The sequence below is a fragment of the Artibeus jamaicensis genome, unplaced genomic scaffold, assembly GCF_021234435.1.
Source record: "Artibeus jamaicensis isolate MK-2021 breed Jamaican fruit bat unplaced genomic scaffold, CSHL_Jam_final scaffold_1964, whole genome shotgun sequence".
NCBI lineage: Eukaryota > Metazoa > Chordata > Mammalia > Chiroptera > Phyllostomidae > Artibeus > Artibeus jamaicensis.
Window position 1 is genome coordinate 71296154 of NW_026522030.1, and position 24144 is coordinate 71320297.

The following is a 24144-nucleotide window of genomic DNA, read 5'->3' on the forward strand; positions in this document are numbered from 1 at the left end:
TCCTTACATTTTGGGAGCACACTAATAGAGCAAAACCACAGATAAGAATCTGTAACAAAAGGATTTAATAAGAATGCATAATAATAATTACACCAACACAGTAATTATCACACATCTGAGCTCATCTTATACCCTCTTGGTTTCACCTCTTTCCAGCCCCTTTGGGGGAACCAGATCTATACTGCAATCAGCCTGCTTTGTACAAGGGCAATTAAATAGTGCCTGCCTTTAACCTGCCCCTTTTGCTTTTTGCCTTCAGTTTATTTTTTGAATTATATTTTACTGATTATGCTATTACAGTTACCCCAAACTTCTCCTTTTTCACTGCTCCCCCCAGCTCCCCCACTCCCTCAGGCAATCCCCATACCATTATCCATGTCTGTGGGACATGCATATAAGTTCTTTGGCTACTTCACTTTCTATACTGTAGTTTACATCACAGTGGCTATTCTGTAACTACCAATTTGTACTTCTTTTTTTTAGATTTTATTTATTTATTTTTAGACAGAGGGGAAGGGAGGGAGAAAAGGAAGGAGAGAAACATCAGTGTGTGATTGCCTCTTATGCACCCCCTACCATGGACCTAGCCTGCAACTTAGGCATGTGCCCTGGCTGGGAATCTAACCAGCGACCCTTTGGCTTGCAGGCCAGCACTCAATCCACTGAGCCACACCAGCCAGGGTCAACTTATCCTTCTTAATTCCCTCAACTCTTCACCCATTTCCCCCCACTCCCCTCCCATCTGGCAACCATCAAAACTGTCCCCATATCCATGATTCTATCTCTGTACTTATTTGCTTAGTTTGTGTTTTATATTCAATTGTGGATTCATATGTATTTATTGCTAGTATATCGTTCATAGTTCTGATCTTCTTTTTCATAAATAAATCCCTTTAGTATTTCATATAATAATGGTTTGGTGATGATAAATTCTTTTTTTTTTTTTTTTGGTCTGGGAAGCACTTTATCTGCCCTTCGATTCTAAATGATATCCTTGCTGGGTAGAGCAATCTTGGCTACAGGTCCCTGCTTTTCATTTTCATGATTTTGAATATTTATTGCCAATCCCTTCCAGCCTATAAAGTTCCTTTGGAGAAATCAGCTGACAGTCTTATAGGAACCCCCCTGTAGGTAACTAACTGATTTTCTCTTGCTGTTTTTAAGATTCTCTCTTTACCTTTAACCTTTGACATTTTAATTATGATGTGTCTTGGAATGGGCCTCCTTGCACCCATCTTGTTTGGGACTTTCTGTTCTTCCTGAACTTGTATGTCTATTTCCTTCACCAAATTAGAGAAGTTTCCTTTCATTATTTTTTCAAATAGATTACTTTCTTGCTCTTTCCCTCTTCATTCTGGCATCCCTAGAATGTGGATGTTGGAGTGCTTGAAGTTGTCCCAGAGGCTGCCCTTACACTATCCTCATTGTTTTGGATTCTTTTTTCTTCTTGTTGTTCTGATTGCTTGTTTTTTGCTTTTTATGTTCCAAATCATTGATTTGATTCTTGGCTACATCTACTGTACTGTTGTTTCCCTGTAAATTGTTCTTTATTTTGATTAGTGTACCCTTCATTTCTGACTGGATCTCTTTATGCTGTGACGTCCTCACTAAGTTCCTTGAACATCCTTAGAACCAGTGTTTTGAACTGTGTGTCTGATAGATGGCTTATCTCCATTTTGTTTAGTTCTGGCTGGAGTTTTGATCTGTTCTTTCATTTGGGCCATGTTTCCTTGTCTTCTCATTTTAACAGCCTCCTTGTGTTTGTTTCTATGTATTAGGTACAGCTGCTTTGACTCTGTGTCTTGGTAGCCTTACCTAATTTACTAGGTGTCCTGTAGGGTCCAATGGCACAGCCTCCCCTATCTCCCAAGATGGGTACTCAAGGTGCATCCTTCATATGGATTGAGTACACCCTCCTCTTGTAGTTGAGCATTGGCTGCTGTTGACAGATCAATGGGAGGGATTTTCCTAGGCCAGTCAGCTACAAGGACTGGCTGTGACCACTGACCATCAGTCTCTGCCCTCCATGAAGGATCAGCTGTGCAGGGGCAAGATGGAGGTGCTTTGACATGGTCTGTACCTGTCCACTGAGTGTGCTGGCCCTGAGGTTTCCCAGGTGGTATAGGCCAAGGGCAGCTCCCACCTGTTTTTATACAAGCCACCCTGTATGAGCTATAAAGCAGTCTGCAGATGGCTGCTTCTTGTGCTGGGTTTGGAGGTTCCCAGGTGAAGCCAAGCTGTAAACCTAGTCTGGTTGCTGCCATTGCTGGTCCTGGGACACTTAGCAAGAGGTACAGGGGCTGGAGGTTCACTGAGGCCAGCTGTTTCTCAATTGAGAGGATTTAGGAAATTATGAAGACCCAAACCAGCCATTTATATGGCAAAGCCACTGTTAACAGCTTGGGTAGGCCCATAAGTTGGGTTGGACAAAGGCACAGGGGATGTACAGGGTGGGTTAACGAGCGTTAGTCAGGTTGATGGAGTTTCAGATATGGAACCCACCTGCTGGCTCTGTGACTCTGTGGGTCAAGGGTTCAGAAAAGGGACAATAGTTTCTGCCCACCTTTCTGTCTGGTAGAAAGCTGTCCTCCATTTCTCACCTTGATTCCAGACACTTTAGTTTCTTCTTGTATGCCACTAGTGCCTTTCATGCTGCCATCCCAATGCTGCAGCTCAGAGGGAGTGAGTCTGTGTAAGTGTGTGTGTGGGTTCTTTAAGAGGAAGTACTTGGGACTCCAGAGGTTTCTTTCACTTACCATCAACCCTTTGGTTCACAGGCCAGTGCTTAAATCCACTGAGCCACATCAGTCAGGGCCCTGTAGTTGATTTCAAGCTATTAACATGACATCACTGAAAGCAGAGCTGGGAAGAGATATGCATGATTAGCTCTCAAGCATGGATACCAGCCAGCTCCAGCATTCTAGTGACAATACCACTGGAAGAATGAATCTTCAGTATTCCCACTGCAAAGGAGAGATACTTCCTATGGGAAGTCCAGTTGGGCTATTGTTGAGAGATATGTGCACTGCAATGCAATGACAAGTGTCATTTATAAGACCTGCATGAGAAATTTCTTTAGATCTTAATGTCTTTGCTTCGCTGAAAAAATTATGTTCCTTATTTTAGTGAATAAAAATAAATAAATGACTAACCTTGTTTTTCTTCTTCATTTGGCTGTGAGGAAATGCAAGCCAAAATTGTGATTCAGCTATATCAATGATGTAGAAAATTAAGACTTATTTATCTATATTATATTACTTTCATCTATACCTCTTATTTTAAGTTGTATTTTTTCTGCCTAATGATGTTTTGCTATACATATATAGCCGTTATCTTCATTTTATATGGCACTCATTCCTTCCATGACAGAGTATAAATAAGAGTAACATTTCTTAAAAACACTTGGGGGTTGTGGTGGTGGGAGAAACTCCCTGTCTCACAAGAGAGTCTGTTGGAGTGTCCCACAGGATCCTAGAATATATACAAACCCACACACCTGAGAATCAGTGCCTGAAAGGGCACAATACACTTGTGGAAAGTGAGGGAAGTGACAGAAAGTGGGGTGAGGGCTGAGCAAGCTAGCAAGCAGCACTGTTTTCTCTCTAATCAGGATGTTCACAGAAATGATTGAGTATAGTCACAAAATAAAGGAAGAAATGAAGACCATGTGAAGCAAAGAAAAAATATACAGAGAACCAACAGTGAGGGGAGAGAAACCAGGACTCATATAAATGATTTGGAACATAAGGAAGAAATAAACATTCAGCTGGAATAGAGTGAAAAAACAAGAATTCAAGAAAATGAGGGGAGGCTTAGGAACTTCTGGGACAACTTTAAACATTCCAACATCTGATTCATAGGGGTGCCAGAAGGAGAAGAGGAAGAGCAGGAAATTGGAAACTTATTTGAAAAAATAATGAAGTAAAACTTCCCCAATCTGGCAGTGGAACTACACATGCAAATCCGGGAAGCTCAGAGAGTCCCAAAGAAGTTGGACCCAAGAAGAAACACACCAAGAAATATCATAATTAAAGTACCCAAGATTAAAGATGAGGAGAGAATCTTTAAGAAACATTTATTTACTTATTTATTTTTAGAGAGGGGAAGGGAGGGAGTAAGAGAGGGAGAGAATCATCATTGTGTGGTTGCCTCTTGAGCATCCCCTACTGGGGACCTGGCCTACAGCCCAGGTGTGTGCCCCACTAGGAACTGAACTGGCTGGTGACCCTTTAGTTTGAAGGCTGGCATTCAATCCACTGAGCCACACAAGCCAGTGCCAAAGATAAAGGAGAGAATCTTAAAAGCAGCAAGAGAAAAGGAGAGTTACCTACAAAGCCATTCCCATAATACTATCTACTGATTTCTAAAAAACAAAGCAAAACAAAAAAAACCCCCCAAAATCCTTATAGTCAAGAAGAGGCTAGAAAGAAGTATTCCAAGCCATGAAAGTCAAGGACCTACATCCAAGATTACTCTATCCAGCAAAGCTATCATTTAGAATGGAAGGGCAGATAAAAGTGCTTCTCAGATAAGGTAAAATTGAAGGAATTCATCATCACCAGGCCCTTATTATATGAAATGTTAAAGGGACTTACCTAAGAAAAAGAGATAAAAACTATGAACAGTAAAATGACAATAAACTCACAACTATCAACAACTGCACTTAAAAAATGAAAACAATAAGCAGACAACTAGAACAGGAACACATGCACAGAAATGGAGATCACATGGAGGGTTATTAGTGGGGAGGGGGAGGGAAGATTGGGGGAAAAGATACAGGGAGTAAGAAGCATAAATGGTAGGTAGGAAATAGACAGGGGAAGGTTAAGAATAGTATAGGAAATGCAGAAGCCAAAGAACTTATATGTATGACCCATGGACAGGAGCTAAGTAGGGAGAATGCTGGTGGGAGGGGCAGTGCAGTGCAGAGGGGGATAAAGGGGAGAAAAAAATGGGACAACTGTAATAGCACAATTGATAAAATATACTTAAAAAAAGACTAACACTTCTTGAACTTCCCCTAGATTTCATTTTTATCCCCTTAATTTATACTATTTTGTTATAATGTGTTAATTTTTAATGTAAAGTTGTATTTCTTTTTTATCTTTTATTCAGGGTAAATATGTGGTCTGTTTTGATCCCCTTGATGGATCCTCCAACATCGATTGCCTTGTGTCCATTGGAACCATTTTTGGCATCTACAGAAAGGTAAAATGTAATGTTTAAAGTCCCTGGTTTGGGATCACAGCAAAGTTAAGGTCCAGTGGCCAGTCCTGGTTCACTGTTTCAGCAGCCAGAATGTATATCATAAAACTCTGTGAGGCTTGACGTAGGTTTACGTCTCTAGTTTTGACTTTTTCACCATTAGCTGCATAATGAAGATCCATTAAGTTGTTAAAAGAAAATATAGTAAAGTGTGGGTGGGAAGAGTCATATAGTTTACTCATAGGTTTGTCACACTTTATAATAGAAAATGAAGTTGATAGTAAGAGAAACTAGAGGGTAGTTACAGTGGTGATTGTATGTGAACTGAGAATTGTGACAGTGTGACAACAATAGAGATTATTATGTCAAAATTGTCCTTTAATTCTCCAAATCAGGGGTCTACAAAGTATGACTCCTCCCAGGGCCAAATTCAGCCAGTTGCTTGAGGTCTATAAGCAAAAAACAACCCTTCTGCATTTTTTAACGGCTGTAAAAACTAAAGGATAATATTTTATGGCCTGTAACATTTACATAAAATTTAATTTTCACTGTCTATAAATAATGTTTAATGGCATATGGTCAACTCATTTGTTTTCATCTTGCTTTTGGCTGATTTTATGATGCACTGGCAGAGCCACATGGCTGTGATAGAGACTGTATGACAATAGAGCCCACAATTCCCCCTGTCTGGCCACCTGGGGAAACAGTTTGCTGCACACTGCTGCAGCATGGGCACCTGGCCCCCTGTCCTGACCTACCACCTGTTCAACCTGGGCAGGCAACTCTACCTCCAAAGCTTCTCTTTTCCTGTAAGTGCCACGTGTTGTGTGTGTGTCTGTGTGCATACACACACAGGTGGTGCAACAGTTCTCAAATATGCAAACAAAATAGAGTGAATACCTGTGGACCCATCATAAAACATGAAATCTGAAATGTCATTTTAGCTTCAGGCCTTCTTATTTAATTTAGCAATAAAACCTCACAGAAGACATGAAGCTGAACCAGTTTCTTTACCTCAATGGACAAGGTGGCAGGCTGAGCTGACGGTAGAGTTTCTCCCACTTCCCTCTTTTAGAATACAGAGGCCATAATTGAAGCAGTGAGACCCTGACTTTCACTTTACTATTCAAAATTACTTGTCTAATATTGCACATAATCTCCTCTCAAACATATGGAAATCAGGACAACCATGGAATTATTCTCTTTTGTCATTGGAGTATATTTTGCTTTTGTCTGGGTTCAGAGAGAGATCCACATCAAAGCAATTTGAGTAATAGGTTCTAATGCTCATGTAAGTAAAGGAAAATGCAAGAATTTATTTATTCCTTAAGTCAACCATGAAATATACCATTTTTGTTGCAGAGATGTAAGCAGATAATTTTACCTGCAAAATATCACATCTTTAGCATAGTGAGGTTTGTAGCAAAAGTTCTTGTGTGAAGGAAGACCGCTGGTTAATGACTTGACCAAAACTAAAGCCGCATGACGTTTGCCAGCCCTAGTCTCCACCTCAATCCTCCCAAAAAACACCCTTTGAAGGGAAAAAAGAAATAAAACTAAAAAACAGAGGGACACTGGCTATTAACTAAAAAAAAAATAAAACAGCTTGCCACAGCAGCTTGAATTAAAGATGCTACGAGTCAGCAATGAATCTCCACACTCAGTAAGCCTGAAATGACTCTCAAAAGACTGAAAAAAAAAAAGAGTGTGATAGTGCCTTTAAGTCAGTTCAGTTTTCAAAAGGCTTATTGATTATTTGAAACCATTTGAGGGCTTGCGGGGCATAAATATTGATGTGCCTGATATTTCAAAGGTGACCTTCCCTGCTTTCTGCAAGGATGTTCTGGGCTAGAATTCAGCTCCCTGGGGCACCTACTCAGAAGCTCAGCATCTGTAACTGGAAAAGGCAACAGTACCGGCCTTGCCCACACAATGCATGGAAATAGGCTCCAAGGGGACCTTGAGGGCACATGGTCCAGTGTTCCATGCAGTTCCTGCTGCAGTGCCTCAGGAGGGGTCACCCAGCTTCTGGCTTATAATACCCATCCCTCCGAGGTGTTGAACAATCATCACAGTTAGAATGTTTATCCAACTATTGAGTCCAATCTGTCTCCCTATTGTTATTTGGCCTTTTAGAGAATCAGGAAATAAGATTCTTACATGTTTAGAAATGGCTTTCCTGCCCTCCTTTAAAAAAATATTTTTTAAGTTAAACATCTTTAATATGAGATGTTAACTTTAGATATTTGCAAGCATGGTCATCCTCTACTGAATACATTATAATCTGCAGTATCCTTTAAAAAATCCAATCCCCATAATTCAAAGCAGAGTTTCAAAAGTGTTTTAGCAGCTTCAGAATTCAACATATTTCCCTTAACTGAGCACAGGAAGATGTATTAATAATAGCTATATGTAATATTAGCTATTAATAATGGCTTCCTGACATTGACACTAGCTCTGTGGGACTTTGGGCAAGGTAATGATTCTTTGCCTCTTATTTCCTTAAGCATTCAGGAGAGATACTAAAAATTAAGTCTAATGCACTGAAAATAGTGCCCAGCACATAAAAAGTGCTCAATAATTGGTAGCTATTAATATTACTAGTGTTGTTTTCTGTACTAAGATTCAGTGGACAGTGTCACAACTCTAAAGAAAGGAGGAAGGAAAGGAAAGAAAATTGGTTCACATGACTAAAAGCCCAGTGGGTAAGTATACTTCCAGTGCAGCTGCATTCAGGGCTGAGACCACATAATCAGGATGCACTTCCTGTTTATCTCCACCCTCCTCTCTAATGGCAAAATGGCTGCCAACAAGTCTAGGCTCACATTCAATCCTCTCAGCAGTTCACAAAGAAAGTTTAAGCCTCTTTTCTAACAGTTCCAAGAAGATCATCTCTTTGGCTCTGATTGGCTTGGCTTAGGTCATGTGCCCATCTTTCAACCAATCACTATGGCCTGAAGCATGCAATGATCTGGTTGACCAGGCCAAGGTCATGTCCCCACCCCTGGAGCTGAGAGGGAGGGAGGCAGTATCTTAAGGAAGATTGAGGTGCAGTTATCAGTTATCAGCAGCAGGGTGATGGATACTGGCTAGGCAGAACTGACTGATCTTCAGTATCAATTATAAAATCCTTGAGGCAGTGGCATCAAATATACTTCTGTCTGGTAGGTTTCTGGGTGCAATAGTAGCTGAACAATACTGGCCAAGTTACTGGGGACTCTGCTAAATGCCATGTGAGACCTTCTAAGGAGGGTTTGGCTGCCTCTCTAAGGGAAGACTATCTGGTGCCATGACAGCCCCATCACACTTCTGCCTGACTTTCTCCTCTGCCACCTTGAGTCTCCAGAATCCATGTGTCCCACTATGCTCTTTATGGGATGGTGTGGAATAAAACAGACCAATACCTCTAGCAGGTTGTGGCCCAGGATACACAGAGAATGGGTAGGTCTGGAGGCTTTCTAATTTTGCCAAGTTTGTATACACATTGGCCCATGAGCATCCACATGGGAATGTAATGAGTCCCTTGGAGCAAAGGCATTTACTGCTGGGGGTTTAGAGGAGGGAATTGATGCACTGAAAGGGGGTTAGGCAAGAAGAGAATTCTTCCACATCAATGACTTGATGGCATTATTTTCTGTTTTTTTGTGAGTATGTGAATCTCAGACAGTGTTACTATTTCTTATTTCATGCAAAGGTGTCAATGGGTAAGATTATTTGGTGACAGTGTTTCAAGGAAAGCCTCTTTACTCTTGCACCTTCCCCATAAGCAGGCATGGAGGTACCAGGCAAGGTGAAATCTCCGGGGAACTTTTAGTAATGGGGAACTGATCACTCCAAGCCTCTAGCAGCTTCCAGCTAATTTGCTTGTTTACATACTCCATTTGCCTGATTTCACACTAGCTGACGGGGGTAAGGGGTTGAGGTAGAGGATAGTTAGAGGCCTGAGTCTTCCCACTACATCACTGGCCTCAAAGGAAGCTGGTTTCTTTTTGAAGGTTGTGCACAGGCAAAATTAGTAGTTAGGGAAAACAACTCAAATTTTCTATTCTGTGTTTAGTTTGTGTTAACCTATGCTTGCTATCCTCTGAATACAAACTAGACCAAATCAAATAACCTGACCCAAACCAACTAACAGCCAACCACCTTGATGAAAAACATTTATGAAACATGAGGAGTAGGGATGAGGGAAAAAAACGGAAGGAATGGTTTTAGCAATTCTTCCTTTTACATAAGTAGTTCTTAAACTTCAGGGCAAGAGTCATCTATGATAAATGGTAAAATGCGGATTTTCAGGCCCCCTTAGAAAATCCAACTTAGTGGGATTAGACCACAGCCCCAGAATATGCATTTTAATAAGTTTCCCAAAGGATTCTGATGCAGACAGTCTCTGGGCCACACTTTCAAAACTTATGGAGGACATCACCGTGAATGTTTGTGTGAATGACCTTTGTTAGCATCATGCTGTAGGTTCCCTTAGTCTCAGCTGCTGAATCTCTGGTTTAAAAATAAATAGAATTGGCAGAAATTACCCATTTTCATTTCTGTTTAAATTCAAGTAGAGTATTCAGACTGAAATATTTGGGACTGTTCTGAGGAATGAAGAAAGCAATCAAGTGTTAATAAAGGTGGTAATTGTCAGTTAGCAATCATTGATTAGGAGCAATCTCCTTAGGGCAGGGGTATCAAACTCATGTTCACCGGGGGCCACATCAGCTTCGTGGTTTCCTTCAAAGGTTCGAAATAATTTTAGAATGGTATAACTGTAACTACTCCTTGTAACTATTAAGGAGTTGAAATTTCATTTAGCCCTTTGAAGGCAACTGTGAGGCTGAGGTGTCCCCCTGCGAGTTTGACACCACTGATGTGGGCTGTTCAGTTCCTTAATATCGCACAACTGTGGGTCACATGACCTAGTGGGCTGTGTTTTTAATGGAGGAAAGAAGAAAAGATTAGAGTGCGTGTCATGTTCTAAGTGTAAGTATGGTTTTGTTACATTTCTGTAGTTGTGTGAGCGTGTGAGTGTGTGTTGATATTGGTTTGTTACGGAAAATGGGTTTCTTACTGTGGGTCATGGTCAAAAAAATGGGAAGCATCCGCTCTAATTTGTAATGAGTCTGGAGAGATATTCTAAGTTCCTGTATTTCTGAAAATTTCTTTGATATGTAAGTGATGTGGTCCACACTGCTTACTGGGGAGCGGGCTACAACTGGCAAGAACTCATGAAATTGATGTCCTCACCAGACTCACAGCCCTGCAGCCCAGTCTTAATTTGTTTAAATGAAGATGGAGGAGGCAGGTGAAAGACATTGATGTGCATAATAAGATTAAATTAGTGGGAGCTGGCAAGAATGTAGGCTCTTTCCTGAAAGTGAAAATAGAGAAATGAGGGAATATCAAATTAGTAGAATTGAGGAGGGCCGTAATTGGAAAGAAGGATCCAGCTGCAGGAAATCTGGGGTATGTGGGAAGGCTGCTGTGCTAATACAATCAGGATATCACTGATTCGTGAAGGAAGGTCCCTCTAAGAAGATGCCCTATTTTATTAAGAAAGCACCTTGGTAATGAATCTTGCTAATGGGTGAACTGAAAAAAAGAACCACAAAGACAAAAGAAAAATGTGTTTGTTTTCTTCCTTGTCCTAGAACTCTACTGATGAGCCTTCTGAGAAGGATGCTCTTCAGCCAGGCCGGAAGCTAGTGGCTGCCGGCTATGCATTGTATGGCAGTGCTACCATGTTGGTCCTGGGCATGGCATGTGGTGTCAACTGCTTCATGCTGGATCCGGTGAGAGACCTGGTGGGAGGTTAGGTACTTGACTGATGGCTGTGAGTGCATGTGTCTTATGTGTGCGGGGGGTGGGGTGGGCAGGGGTACATAGAGGTGGGAGATAAGTTCTAGGGAGGGACAGAGATGACATGGGGAAATGAGTGAAATGAAGGGCAATGTGTACATCATGAGATTATTAAAGTGCTCAATAACAGCTCTCCAGATATTAAAACGGGCCCTTTGTTCCAAGATGAAATATTTAGAACAGACATTACTCAGCTGACTCCAATGCCTATCAAGGCCAGGCAAGCCATATAAATGAGTCAAGTGTGCTGGGAAAGGTGGGCTGGGGTGATGTTGGGGACTGTGGGGGACTGGAGAGGAATAGCAACAACTGTCAAGACTTCCAATATTTAAGGAACACTGTTGTTGTTTTTTAAATGTGATGTTTCTGGATTTGTAAAACAGTATGCTAGCCAACTAAAACACATTTATGGACCAGATGGGGCCTGTATAGATAGTCCATTTACCACCCACTATGTTCATTACTAGCTTCCTTTCCTGAGTGAACAGGTATCCCACCTGAAGCATTGGTGCACATGCATGCAAACCTCTAGTCAACCCTTGCAGTTTGACAAGGCTTTGATGACTCGAGGACATGAAAATCAAGAAGAAAATGAAGATAACTCCTTAGTCCACCTTATAGAGAAAAGCTACCTGATGGAGAGAAGCTAAGGGTGCCATGAAAAATATTCATTAGCAGTTTTAATTTGTGCATAATGTCTTCTACATATCTATTAATTGGAATTATTTATTTATTGAGTTAGATGACAGTTTCAAGAGAGCAGATAAACTAGAGAAAGAAATCTTTTTAAATATCTGGCTTAAACTAACCACACCACTGAATACAAATTCTATAGAACAATCTTTAATAGGTTATCACATACATTATATGTTTGGTCCAGTGTCCCAAGGGGAAAAGAATTGGGTTTATAAACAGCTTTTAGTTTTGGAAATGTTCTTGGGGAACATTAGTGAAGCACGTTATTTATTTGGTGTTTTTTGCTGACGCACTGCATACAAGGACAAACAGGCCTCTGGAGTCCTGTGAGAGATGGTTCAGGTGTGGGGCTTGTTGACAGGTCACACAGATCAGAGCCTCGGCTGCCTTTGCCCCTGCACTCTTGCACAATTGGACTTTGCCTCCTTGGAAGTACTGCCACTTAATAAGTAAACAAGGGTGGGGCACCAGCACTAGGTTCAGCCTCCAAATGAGGTGACCTCAGGAAAAATAGTGGCAGAACCAGAGCACACTTCACTCAGAGCCCAGGGTACAGTTTCAGAAATCATTGATAAGTATTGATTTAATGTCTCACCAGAAACTTCCTGCTTCCCTGACATTCTTCTGCTGACTTTTCTGTTACCTTTACATTGATGGGTCTGTAGAAAAAAATAAGTCTCTTCTTGTTTCTAAATTGCAGACTGGTGTCTCCAGGAGTAAGTTTCTGTGTGTTTAATAGTCTTTGATAGTCTTTTGCTCTCCTCACACCTAACGGCCCTCAGTGTTTGGAATAAAAATGCAGGCCTGCTGTCCTATCCCCTGCTGGCTGCTCTCTGGAGATCTGACGAACCCTCTGCTGGCTGATGCTGGGGTTGAGCCTCGGACTGGCTTAGCATTTTCTTTTCATTTTGGCTCTATGTGGGGATGAGCTGAGAGTTTCTGCTAGAAAGGGCCCCAACAGCTATATTTGCATTTTTAGCAGGTTTTAACTTTCAAAAAGCTTTCAATCTCTTGTCTCCATGCACAGGGAGTCCCCTCCACATCCCAGATGCTCTGGTTAGGTACCTGGGTGGGGCGTCTGCAAAGCATGGCTGCAGGAGCTCTGCAGCACCTGTTATGCCATGGCTTCATTTTCCAGACTTTCTTTTGTAAAGATATTTATTTATTTAGTTACTTAGTTTTATGACCATAAAAGAATATTTCTACATATTTGTGTTCAAAAGAGTTGGAAATACCAACAAAGAATAAAAGAAAAAATCCACTTGCAATGACACCTCTCAATGACCACTGTTAGTCCCAGTCTCTCTTCTTTCCCTAACCCTGCCTCCTTCCCGTCCTCCGTCTCCCCTCTGTAGTTCCAACATGCTGCAGACTGGCAGGGAGCAACCTTTGCTATGGGACTAAATGGCTGGGAGAAACGTGTTGATGGGGCCTTCCTTCCTCTAACTCTTGCTTCCATGGAGCAGCCCTGCACCAGATGAGCAGAGCCCCAGTCACCTTCTTCTCAGTGACACACAGGAGTGCCCAGCAATCCTTACTCCAGAGCAGTAGAAGTTATGTGACACTTTTCCTCCAAATTCCAAACTCCTTTGAAGAACCTAAGTTTTAAAGGCACCAGCTTAGCACTGGGACATTGTGGAGGGACGTTCTGAGAAATACTTTGTGAGTCACTGAGCAAAGTCACCTGAACATATATGCTGTGAACCAACACTCGGGGTTCCACTTGTTTCTGCAGTAACACACAGAAGGGAACTGTCAGCAGGCAGAAGCAGAAAGCTGAGAGCGGCCCTGAGCAGGTTGGTGCGACTGAGCAGTCAGCCCGCCTCCCGTCCCACTGAGTCTGTGCTTTGTTTTGTTTTTTGAAGACACACTCTTGTTATGTTGCTTTGGACACAGAATTCTCATTCTCCCTGAGGGTTTGCTGCTGTTTTACCTATTTCCGCCCTCCATATTTTTTAATGTTTTCTTTCTTCTTTTTTTAAAAAAATATTTTATTTATTTATTTTTCGAGAGAGGGGAAGGGAAGGAGAAAGAGTGGGAGAGAAATATCAATGTGTGATTGCCTCTCCTGTGTCCCCTGCTGGGAACTGGCCTTCAACCCAGGCATGTGCCCTGACTGGGAATCGAACCGCGATACTCTGGTTCGCAGGCCTGCGCTCAATCCACTGAGCTATGCCAGCCAGGTCTTTCTTCTTTTTTGTCCTCACCCAAGGACATGCTTATTGATTTTAGAGAGAAGGGAAGGAAGGGAGAAAGAGAGGAAGAGAAACATCATTCGGTTGCCGCTCCTATGTTGTACTGGTTGGGAATTGAACCTACCAGCTTTTGGTTTACTGGATGATGCTCCAACCAACTAAGCCATACTGGCCAGGGCTGTTTTCTTTCAACTTTTACTGAAACCATTTAAAAGCAAATTCAAGTCTCCTTTATCTCCATCAATATCTGCAGTAACCTCTCCTTGTTCCCAGTTCCTTTCCACTAGACACACCAATGACGCTTCCCAGTCCTGGCCCTGCTCACAGGTGCTGGAGAGGTGGGCTGGAGGCACCGGTGTCCCAGGGCCATGAGAAGCTCCCTGTGCTGGTGATCATTTCACAGTGTGTACAAATATTGAATCACTGTGTTGTATACCTGAAAGTAATATAATGCTACATGTCAGTTACACTTCAATAAGAAAAACTCACAAAATGGGAAACCAAGCTCCTGGTATTGATACATGGGTGTGACTGCTGGCTTTGTGCCCCTCCCCACAGCCTAGCTGGGCCTGCTGAACCCTCACACAAATAGGGGGAGAGGGCTCATCACCTCTACACCTTTTCCTCCTGCTTCACAGGCTATTGGAGAGTTCATTTTGGTGGACAAGGATGTGAAGATCAAAAAGAAAGGGAACATTTACAGTCTCAATGAAGGCTATGCCAAGGATTTTGACCCTGTTATCACTGAATATGTACGGAGGAAGAAGTTTCCGCCAGTAAGTGAGAGCTCTTTGCTATTTTCTCTTGGCAGAATGAAATCAGGATAATTAAGCCAGTTGGTACCTGCTCTACAATGTCTGATGGATTTCTATCAAATTTTCACAAGACTGAAGGTGTCCATCTTGGTATCTGTCTGTTACTAATTACTGAGTATGAAGAAAAGAAATGACTGTGTGCAGAGCTGCTTTTATCTGGGAGTGTCCAATATTGTCACACTGTTATTAGATGCCACCGATGGCTGCTGTGTCCTGAGGAGGAAGCCCAAATGTTCGCATGGCATTCAGGGCCCTCAGAGCAGGCCCCAGGCTTTCTTTCCAGCTTTAGCACCTCTCCTTCCGCTTTACCTTGAATTCCCCTCATCCCCACCTCACCCCTGGCTCCTGCCTCTGGACCCAGGTAGACAGCATTTGCTTCTCTTCATTGTTTGCTTGTGCGCCTCCCTCTCCCACAAGATGAAAACCCCACCCTCCTTAGCTTGGCAAAATCCTTCTCCCGAGGTTCTGCTAAGTGGTACCATTTTTGTGATGCCTGCCCCAACCACAGAGCCAGAATCAACAGCGCCCTCCTCAAGGCTTCTGAGGAAATCTGGCCTAGTGTAAGACGTATGAGAGACTGTCTCTATTTTTCCATTTTTCTGCTCCTTGGAAACAAGATTTTCATCACATTTCCTAGCAAACACCTAAACATGCACTATATAGGTGCTCACTAAACCATTTTTAATCAAATAAGTGTAAAGGACACACAGAGAACTTCCTTTTATTTCTTTTCTGCAACCCTGATTATTGCTGGTCTTAATCTTGCAGGATAACTCAGCCCCCTACGGCTCCAGGTACGTGGGCTCCATGGTAGCTGATGTCCACCGCACCCTGGTCTACGGAGGGATCTTTCTGTACCCAGCTAACAAGAAGAGCCCCAAAGGAAAGGTAAACAGATCCTCTGAGAAGCAGTGTGTTTCATTTGCAGCCCAGGGATTTGATTTAGGGAGAAAGGTTATGATAACTGTTAGACTCTGCAGTAGGATGTGAAGGGTATCTGTGGCATATTCTTGTCTAGATTAAAGATTGCCCTGGTTAAAGCCAGGCAATAGCAGCTAAAAATGGTCTCTGCAGAGCCCTGCTGTCGCTGAAGATAAGTAATGGTGTTATGGTCAGGAGGGGACTAAAAGTGCTCAGTGCTTCCACTAGGCACAGGGTTTGGCTTGAACAAAATAAATCCCATTCATAAAGAGAAATGAAACAGTCCAGCCCCAATTACCAAGGCAGCAAATCAAATATGTATTAGAGGTTTTCTTTGATTGCTTGTAAAGGGTATAAAGTACAAATAACTAATGAGCTGACATTTGCTGCTTGGAAAACGGTACCTTTCTAGGGAAGGAAAGAATCTCAGGGGAAACCTAGAGCTTTTAGGCTGTTAGCAATGATTGCTCCAGTTAATGCCTACAGCGTTTGCACAAGCTGGGTGGGGCTCTGCTGGCTTAGGCTGGCTAAGTGGTCCCACTTTTCTTCTACACAGAGGGACAGTGTTTCCTTCTCAATATTGTCCCCCCCCCAATAAACAGAGTGCCTTTTTTTAAATATGAGAGAAGGAATGGGAACAATAATCCCCTGAAGAGAGTTAGAAATCTGTGTATTCAGATACGTTCAGATCTCTGTTTACAGCACAGGGTGTCCACTTCACTGAAGGCATTCTTAGTTAAAACACCACTCGTACCATAGCCACCTCCGGGATCCCAACCTGGATGATTAGCCCGCTTCATAGCACTTTTCTCAAATGCTTCAAAAAATTGTTCCTTAGCACAAATACTGAAGTCTCTCTTTTTTTTTTTTCAGTTTTTTTCAAATCTGGCCATGTCACCTGTATGGAAATAGAGTCAGGAAACACCTGCCAAAAGCCGTCTGCTCAGTAGGCAGACTGCATGAAAATACATACAATAAAAAGTTAATATTTAGAAATAAATGCCAAGGCATATAATATAGTAAACCCCAACCCTCAAGCCCTGGGAGAATTATAAAAGGAATGTGTGTAGAGTTGCAAACAATATTATACTGTTTGGAGGAGCCAGTATGCTTTCCAGATGTCTGCAGCCAGACACAACCATGAATTTTTGTATGCTTTTAGAATAGGCAAAGCTCCATCCAAAACACACACAGAATCACTCATTAGGTCCAATTTCTGTGCTGTAAAGAGAAGGGAACCATCAGTTCTGCCAATATGTCATTCAGTACTGAGTCCAGGTGGTCTGTCTCATATTTGCATCAAGCAATCAATTCTTGCCTCTGGCTTGATTAATGGCTTAATTTAACCAAATGGCCAAATTAACCATTCAGTCTTATATGGAACCTTTGGTGGGTATGTGAGGGCTTTTACAACCTCATAGAAGGAAAGGGAAAGTATCGGCTACTTTGGAAACTTCCACTAGCTCTGCACTGTTTTGCTATGAAATAAATCCCCTTTGTATGTAATACCTTCTGGTGTGAAGTCCCTGCCCTTGGCTCTTGTTTTCCAGTTGAGACTACTCTATGAATGTAACCCAATGGCCTACATCATTGAGAAGGCGGGAGGATTGGCTACAACTGGGAAGGAAGCTATACTGGACATCGTTCCTACTGACATCCACCAGAGGGCGCCAGTCATCTTAGGGTCCCCTGAAGACGTGACTGAGTTCTTGGAGATATATAAGAAGCACGCTGCCAAATGAAGAGCTGACGTTTCCCAGATAGAAAAGATTGCCTTTTATCTGGGCTTTTATCTCACATGGCAATACCCCATTCTGACTGTGCATTATACATTCCTAGATAGCAGAAATAAAAAGCACAGATATCTTCACCATCAAATGCTGTGTAACGCCTGGTGCTGCCTAACCAAAATGCTATCTATATAATGCCACTGATGGTTAAATATATTTTGAATGGCTAGAGAAAAAATAAACATATTTTTCCTTTTTCTAAAAATAGTCTTTATTGCTTTCTGTCAAATAATAGTAATAGTAGTAATAACAGTTAATGCATATAACATTAGGTAACACATTTAATCTTCACAGTAGTAATCTTATGAATTAGGTGCTATGAATAACTTATTTCACAATTACATCATGATAAAACGAAAGACAGAATTAAGGTAATCTGCTCAAGAGCTGCAGCCTATGAACAAGAGAGCTCAGATATGATCCCAGGCAATCTGGCCACTAAACTCAGAGTTAGCCCATTGCTTCTCCTATGTATTGTCTGTTCAGGTCTGGGTGTGCAGAATGAACCTGAGCAAAGCTGTTTATGCCTGGGAGCTGGAGAGGTGATAAGTTAGTGGTGGTGCCTGTCTACAGCCTCTTGGCTTCTGTATGTGGGTATAATGATCTGAATTACAAATGAAAGTTTATGTTATTACTCAATGGTGACTTTTAAAAATAAAAACAACACTTTATTGAATTAAAAGAGTCTTGTAATTTCTAAGGTGCAATTATCATAAGGAAGATTTCATCGTAAAAGCAAAGTTTGTGGAAATATTACATTGTTGCGAACAAGTGTATTTCTTACTAGACTCTGTATAATCATTTACTCCCTTGGCTGACCCTGGTTCTTTCTGGACTAGAATTTCCAAGGTCATGGCAATTTATATCATGTTTTAAGAAACATCTGGCTTTTCTTGGGCTCTAGATTTTTTTGGTTTGTTTTTAATTTTTTTTTTAGTCACAGTTTACATTGAACATTATTTTGTATTAGTTTCAGGCACACAGCATAGTGTTAAACAATCATATACTTTACTCTAGATTTTATTAAAAAGTATGTATATATGTATGTATGTGTTTTTACTTGCTAACTTAAAACAGGTTTTCGTGTAAATCCTCCTCCTTTTTTCTACAAATACTCCTAATCGATTCCATGGATTTCCTATAGGAAACAGTTTGATCTTAAGCATTGGCTCTGGTTTTGTCCACTGACTGGACCTAGTGCCAATATTCCTCCCCTGACTTTCAAAGCTCCTTTTGATTTTTAACCAACTTGGAAGTCAGTTGTCACTTCTGGTTCTCCAAGCAGAGGGAGATGTGTCTGTCTGGAAGGTAGATGGGAAATGATACTCCCCCACCTCAGTGCCATGATGAAACTCCATCCTAACAAGTCAAAAGCTAAACAGACTGAAAACCCAACAATTCTTCTTGGGTCCCTAAGATATGGGAGGACACAGGGAAAACCACTGCCCCTAAGGTTAGAAAGACCAACGGGTGATCATGGGCTTGCAGGGCAGAGACTCACAAGAGGAAACCACCATGGGAACCCGTACACTAGGAGAACCTGAACTGTAATTGACAAATTCCTGGAGGCTCAGTGTGGACAGATCTGAGTTAAAAACTCATCGTGGGGGAGGAAGAACAGTATGGTGAGGTTTAGCTCTAGAAGCTTGACCATATTGTCATAGTAAACATCAAAGAAAAATCCAATTGGGCTTCTGGCAGGGTAGAAGGAAAAGGGACCATTTTGAAATATACCAGAGCACTCTACTCTTCTTAATGAGGCCTGCCTTCAGGGAAAGCTGATGAACTGGAGCCTAACCTGGTATTAACGGATCCCGAGTGACCTGGGAAAGGGAAATACCTAACTCCAGCCCTCTCTAGCCACTTTGTCCCATCAAAGGAAGGAGAAACAAACTAAGAAACACTTGTGAAGTTCACAGTCTAGAAGCATAAGCTCACTAAAAGACTGGGGCCTGATCACAGGACTGTAGAACACTTCCCCTCCCCCCATAGCTCACCATCAGACCACAAAAAAGCCTTTTACAGTAGTTCCTTTTACCCAGTATATCACGTCCATCTATTAACACAAAAGTACAAGGCATACCAAAGGCAAAAAAAAACCCACAACATTTTGAAGAGGAAGAGCAAGGATTAGAGCAAAATCAGGGAGAGATGTTGGAATTATTAAATCAGGAATTTAAAACAATCATGATTAATATGCTAAGGGCCCTAATGGATAAAGTAGACAACATGCTTGAACAGAGAGATGAAAATCCTAAAACAGGACGAAAAAAAAAATCGGAGATTTAAAAATACTGTAACAGACATGAAGAATGAGCCCTGGCTGGTGTGGCTTAGTGTATTGAGTGCTGGAGTACAAATCACAAGGTCACTGGTTTGATTCCCAGTCAGGGCACATGCCTGGGTTGCGGGCCAGGTCCACAGTAGGGGATGTGTGAGAGGCAACCACACACTGATATTTCCCTCCCTTTCTTTCTCCTTCCCTTCCCCTCTGTCTAAAAATAAATAAATAAAAATTGGAAAAAATAAATGAAAAACGCCTTTGATGAACTGAACATGGCTTAAGAGAGACTCTCTGAGCTAGAGAATATATCAAGAGAATCCCTGAAAATTGAAAACAGAGAACAAACACTGAAAAAAAGAACCCCAGAATATCCAAGGAATATAGAACAACTACAAAATATGTAACATATATGAAATGAGAATATCAGAAGAAGAAGAAAGAGAGAAAGGAACAGAGAAAATATTCGGAATAATAATGACTGAGACTCTTCCTCAAATTAATGTCAGACACCAAACCACAAATCCGGGAAGTTCAGAGAACACCAAGCAGAATAAATGCCAAAAAACTACCTCTCTGACTACAAAGAATCAAAGATAAATGAAAAATCTTGAAAGAAGCCAGAGGGAATAAACACCTTCCCTAGAAAGAAACAAAGAGAAAATTAAATCTCACTTCTCAGAAACCATGCAAACAAGAAAATAGAGGAATGAGTAAAGTGTTGAGAGAAAAAATTGCACCAACCTAGAATTCTGTACCCTGTAAAATTATCCTTCAAAAGTGAAGGAGAGATAAAGTCGCAGAGCCTGAGAAGTAGCCACAGCCCAAATGAGAAAGGAAGAAGAGGAGGAGGAGAAGGAGGAGCTGGATGGGAGGGGTAGGGATTGTCAGTATTTAAACAGACCACTTCGTGAGTGCAAGCTACTGGTCTTTGATTTAAGGGGGGTGAAGAAGTGTTCTCTGACAGTTCAATATGGCCAGAGAATTTTTGTTGAAAAATATCACCCGATAACAGAAGATTCCTACAGAAAGCAAGATGAAATAGATTGCCAACAGTGTATGCTCAAAATGAATACAGCAGAAATAAAGCAATTTATAGTGATGAGGGATTTGTATATAAAGAATGGCCAAGGGTTTGCACTATTGCAGCTCAGTCTACATTTAATGACTTATAGGACCTGAGGGGACAAATTTTACAGGTTAAGGAAAAAGAAGATGTTTCAATGATTTTGGTTGGCCATAAATATGACCTGGAAGATGAGTAAGTAGTTGGTAAAGAACAGGGTAAGAACTTAGCAAGACAGTGGTGTAACTCTGCTTATTAAGAATCTTCTACGTGTTTTTATAGATGGCCATCTATAGCTGCTACTGAGGCACAGAAAAATTTACTTACAAAACTCTTTCTGTTCTCCTGGCCTCTGGAATTTTTTAGATGACAATTGTAATTTCAAACATTGTGTTCTTACAGCCTTAGCCCAGATTTAAATTAAGATTATGGCTTCCAAAGATCAGAAATCAAATTAACAACAGCACCTGAGTGCTTCCAATGGGAAGTAAATGGGCTATAGAAAATAGAATCCCATCTCATGGTCAGATTATGAAAACTGAAAAGGTGTATGATTAGCCCTCAGACTATAAGTGAATGTTATATTAGATGCAAAATATAAAAAAGTGGGGCAGGCAACAAAACCTGGATCATGGTGTAATGAGTGTGGAATGAGGCTCAGAATGGGGTGGAAGTAGAGAAGCCCCAAACCTCCAAACCTACCTGGGGGCCAGGAAGAGTGACAGCATAGTGATTAACGGTTACTTTGCATATAAATAATAGCTGGCTAGCATTACAGAAATGCTAATTGCTGTGCAAGTTTTACTGCATCTGCCCAAGAAATCAAGGACCTCTCCCGACATGCAAGAAATCCTGTAAGACATAGAAGACTTGGTGAGAGTGTTTGAACTGGTTGCGTGTAGCACTTCTTGCATTTGGATGTGTGGTTCTGGATTAAGAACTAGAGAGCACAGAGACACAGCTGATGGTGCTGGAAATTGTGGGAGCCTAGCCGAGCATGGACAACTGGGACAAGCTGGAATGCTGAAAGGAAACCTGCCTAGCTAAGCTGAAAACTTCTATCCTCCACCTTCAGATATGGTATCTCTGATTGGCCTAGTTTGGCAAAGGGAGGCAGGACTGTGTTTGTTTATGGGTGTTTGGTTAAGGGACTTGGAACTTAAAAACAGAATTCTGCCATCATTCTAAATCTGTATAACTTTTAATAAATATTCCCTTTCCTTTTCACCTAACTCTGGCATGGGAAGTTATGTTTTATGGTGATGGGCAATAGAACCCCAAATCTGTTCCAGGACTGCATAACCTGGCATTCCATTAGAGTTCTTGGTGTCCGACCAGTGGCTGAGAATTGCCTGTGGCAGGTCAATGCCCTTGGGAGTGGGAGAGCAAGGCTGTGGACTTCACAGTCTCTGAGAATTTCCTGCACACCCCCTGAGGGCACCGGCTGTCTAAACACACCTGGAAGGTGAAACGGAAATGGATCACAGATCTGGGAAAATATCAGAGAAGTGAGACTGGTTGAAATTTTGTTTCTGAACACTGTTTTGGAATAATGGAATTAGAGTTTTGGACAGTTTGGGGTATATGTGACTTTCACATGGTCTGTATTTTCTTTGTTATGGCTTTTTTGCATGCGCTGCTGGAACAATAAAGGCAGTTCTGGGCTGGCCCCTAGGGGGAGCCTGCTGGGTAGAATTTAGAGGATTGGAAGATTTACTGCAGTAATCCGATGTCTAAGAATCCCAAGTCTAAGGAAACATTGATTTATTACTTTAACACTCTTGTCCCAAGTATGTTTTGAATGGTGACGAAAGGTGGCCTGTGGATGTTTCCCTTACTGCATCATTACTGCATCATTAACCAACTGAAACAACATTGCCAATAGTCAGAAAACAGGGAGGAATTCTCCTATCTCAATGAGTTTTCATTGGATAATAGCATTTGGCCAGAGACAGAGAGAATCACTTTATGGTAAAGAAGGAAGGTGGCCTCAAAACCCCTCCCTAATAGTAAAATGCAGGAAGAAAGGGGTAATGAGGAAATAAACCTCATTAATGCTCTAAACCCAGGGTCAGAGGCTTGGAAGTAGGAGGGGCCTCCACAGCACCCCCCCTGCAGGTGGGAGTGGCCACCAGGACACCGACCCCTTTACACACTGCAGGGGCTTCCTTGCCATCACCCGTTTGGGAACTGCTCATGAAGTGGAGACCACATAGCCAACTGCTCTACCCCTGCAGGACATGGAATGGGTTTTACCCACCCGGATTGGTCAGGGCACCCGTGTAGCCAGGGGACCTCCTGATTCACAGCAAGACAGTTCCCTTTGAGGCAATATCCTATAGGTGGAGTAAATCAGGAAAGCCAGCTTGCTGGCTACTATGGGGCCCATATTTTCTTCTCCGCTTCAGACTTACTGAATGGAGGAGTTCCAACCCCACCCCCTCCCCATAGAGATGATCCTCAGAGAATGGCAGATTTCGTGGCCTCTGTTTTTGCCACTCATCATCCAAACTGGGCAGATGTCCTAAATATTTTGCTAACTATGGATAAGAAAGGGCTGGTTATAAATAAGGCAAGGGAAGAGGCCCAGTATCTCTAGAATGAAGATTCCCACTGGGACCCCGACCCTGTTGGGGCAATTTCTGTAGTGGGGCCTAAATGGGACCCAAATAACAGTGGGGGCCAAGCTTCCTTGAAACATTACATAAGGTGTATAACAGAAGGGCTTAGAAAAGGAGTACCCAAGCAGAGGAGGCTAGATTTGATACAGACTCTTTAGCAAAGGCCAGATGGGGAGCCTTCTAAATTTTTAGAGAGGATCTATTAGGCTTATAGGAAGCATACTGATGCTAACCCAGAGGCACCAGAAAATATGAGAATGATAAACATGACTTTTATTGGGCAAAGTGTTCTGGGTGTTAGAAGGAAACTGCAGCATGTAGATGGGGTATTGGGAATGAGTTCCTCCTGCTTGGTGGACATTGTATTTAAAGTTTACAATGCCTGGGAAATAGGCATGACAAAACAGGCCTTGATTGTTTATAAGAGCAGGGGGGGAGGCCAAAAGAAGAGGCAAGACCGTAAAGAAGAGAGACTCATTAGGCACCCACCACTGCACCTATTGAATGTAAAGAGGGTCCTAAAGAGGGGAGGAAAGACTCTTTAGGCCTATCAGTGTGCTTATTGCACAGTGGAGGGTCTTTGGAGGAATGAGTACCCAAATCACAACAAGGAAAACAGAGATGAGAATCCTCACTGAACCATGCTAAAAATGAGAAGGGAGGACAATGAATAAGGAGGCCCAGGGGCTCCACTGGACATATCC

General features: G+C 41.9%; 1 protein-coding gene across 1 annotated transcript in view; it reads left to right on the top strand.

Moving 5' to 3' along the window:
- Window positions 1–18168, top strand: part of FBP1 (fructose-bisphosphatase 1) — a 29891-nt gene extending 11723 nt beyond the window's left edge. Inside the window, exons 3-7 of the mRNA XM_037133295.2 lie at window positions 5116–5208; window positions 10848–10988; window positions 14585–14722; window positions 15530–15649; window positions 17233–18168. Of these exons, the coding sequence (XP_036989190.1) occupies window positions 5116–5208; window positions 10848–10988; window positions 14585–14722; window positions 15530–15649; window positions 17233–17424 (684 nt within the window). The 3' untranslated portion in view covers window positions 17425–18168. The remainder of the gene's footprint in view (window positions 1–5115; window positions 5209–10847; window positions 10989–14584; window positions 14723–15529; window positions 15650–17232) is intronic.
- Window positions 18169–24144: the final 5976 nt, after the last annotated feature.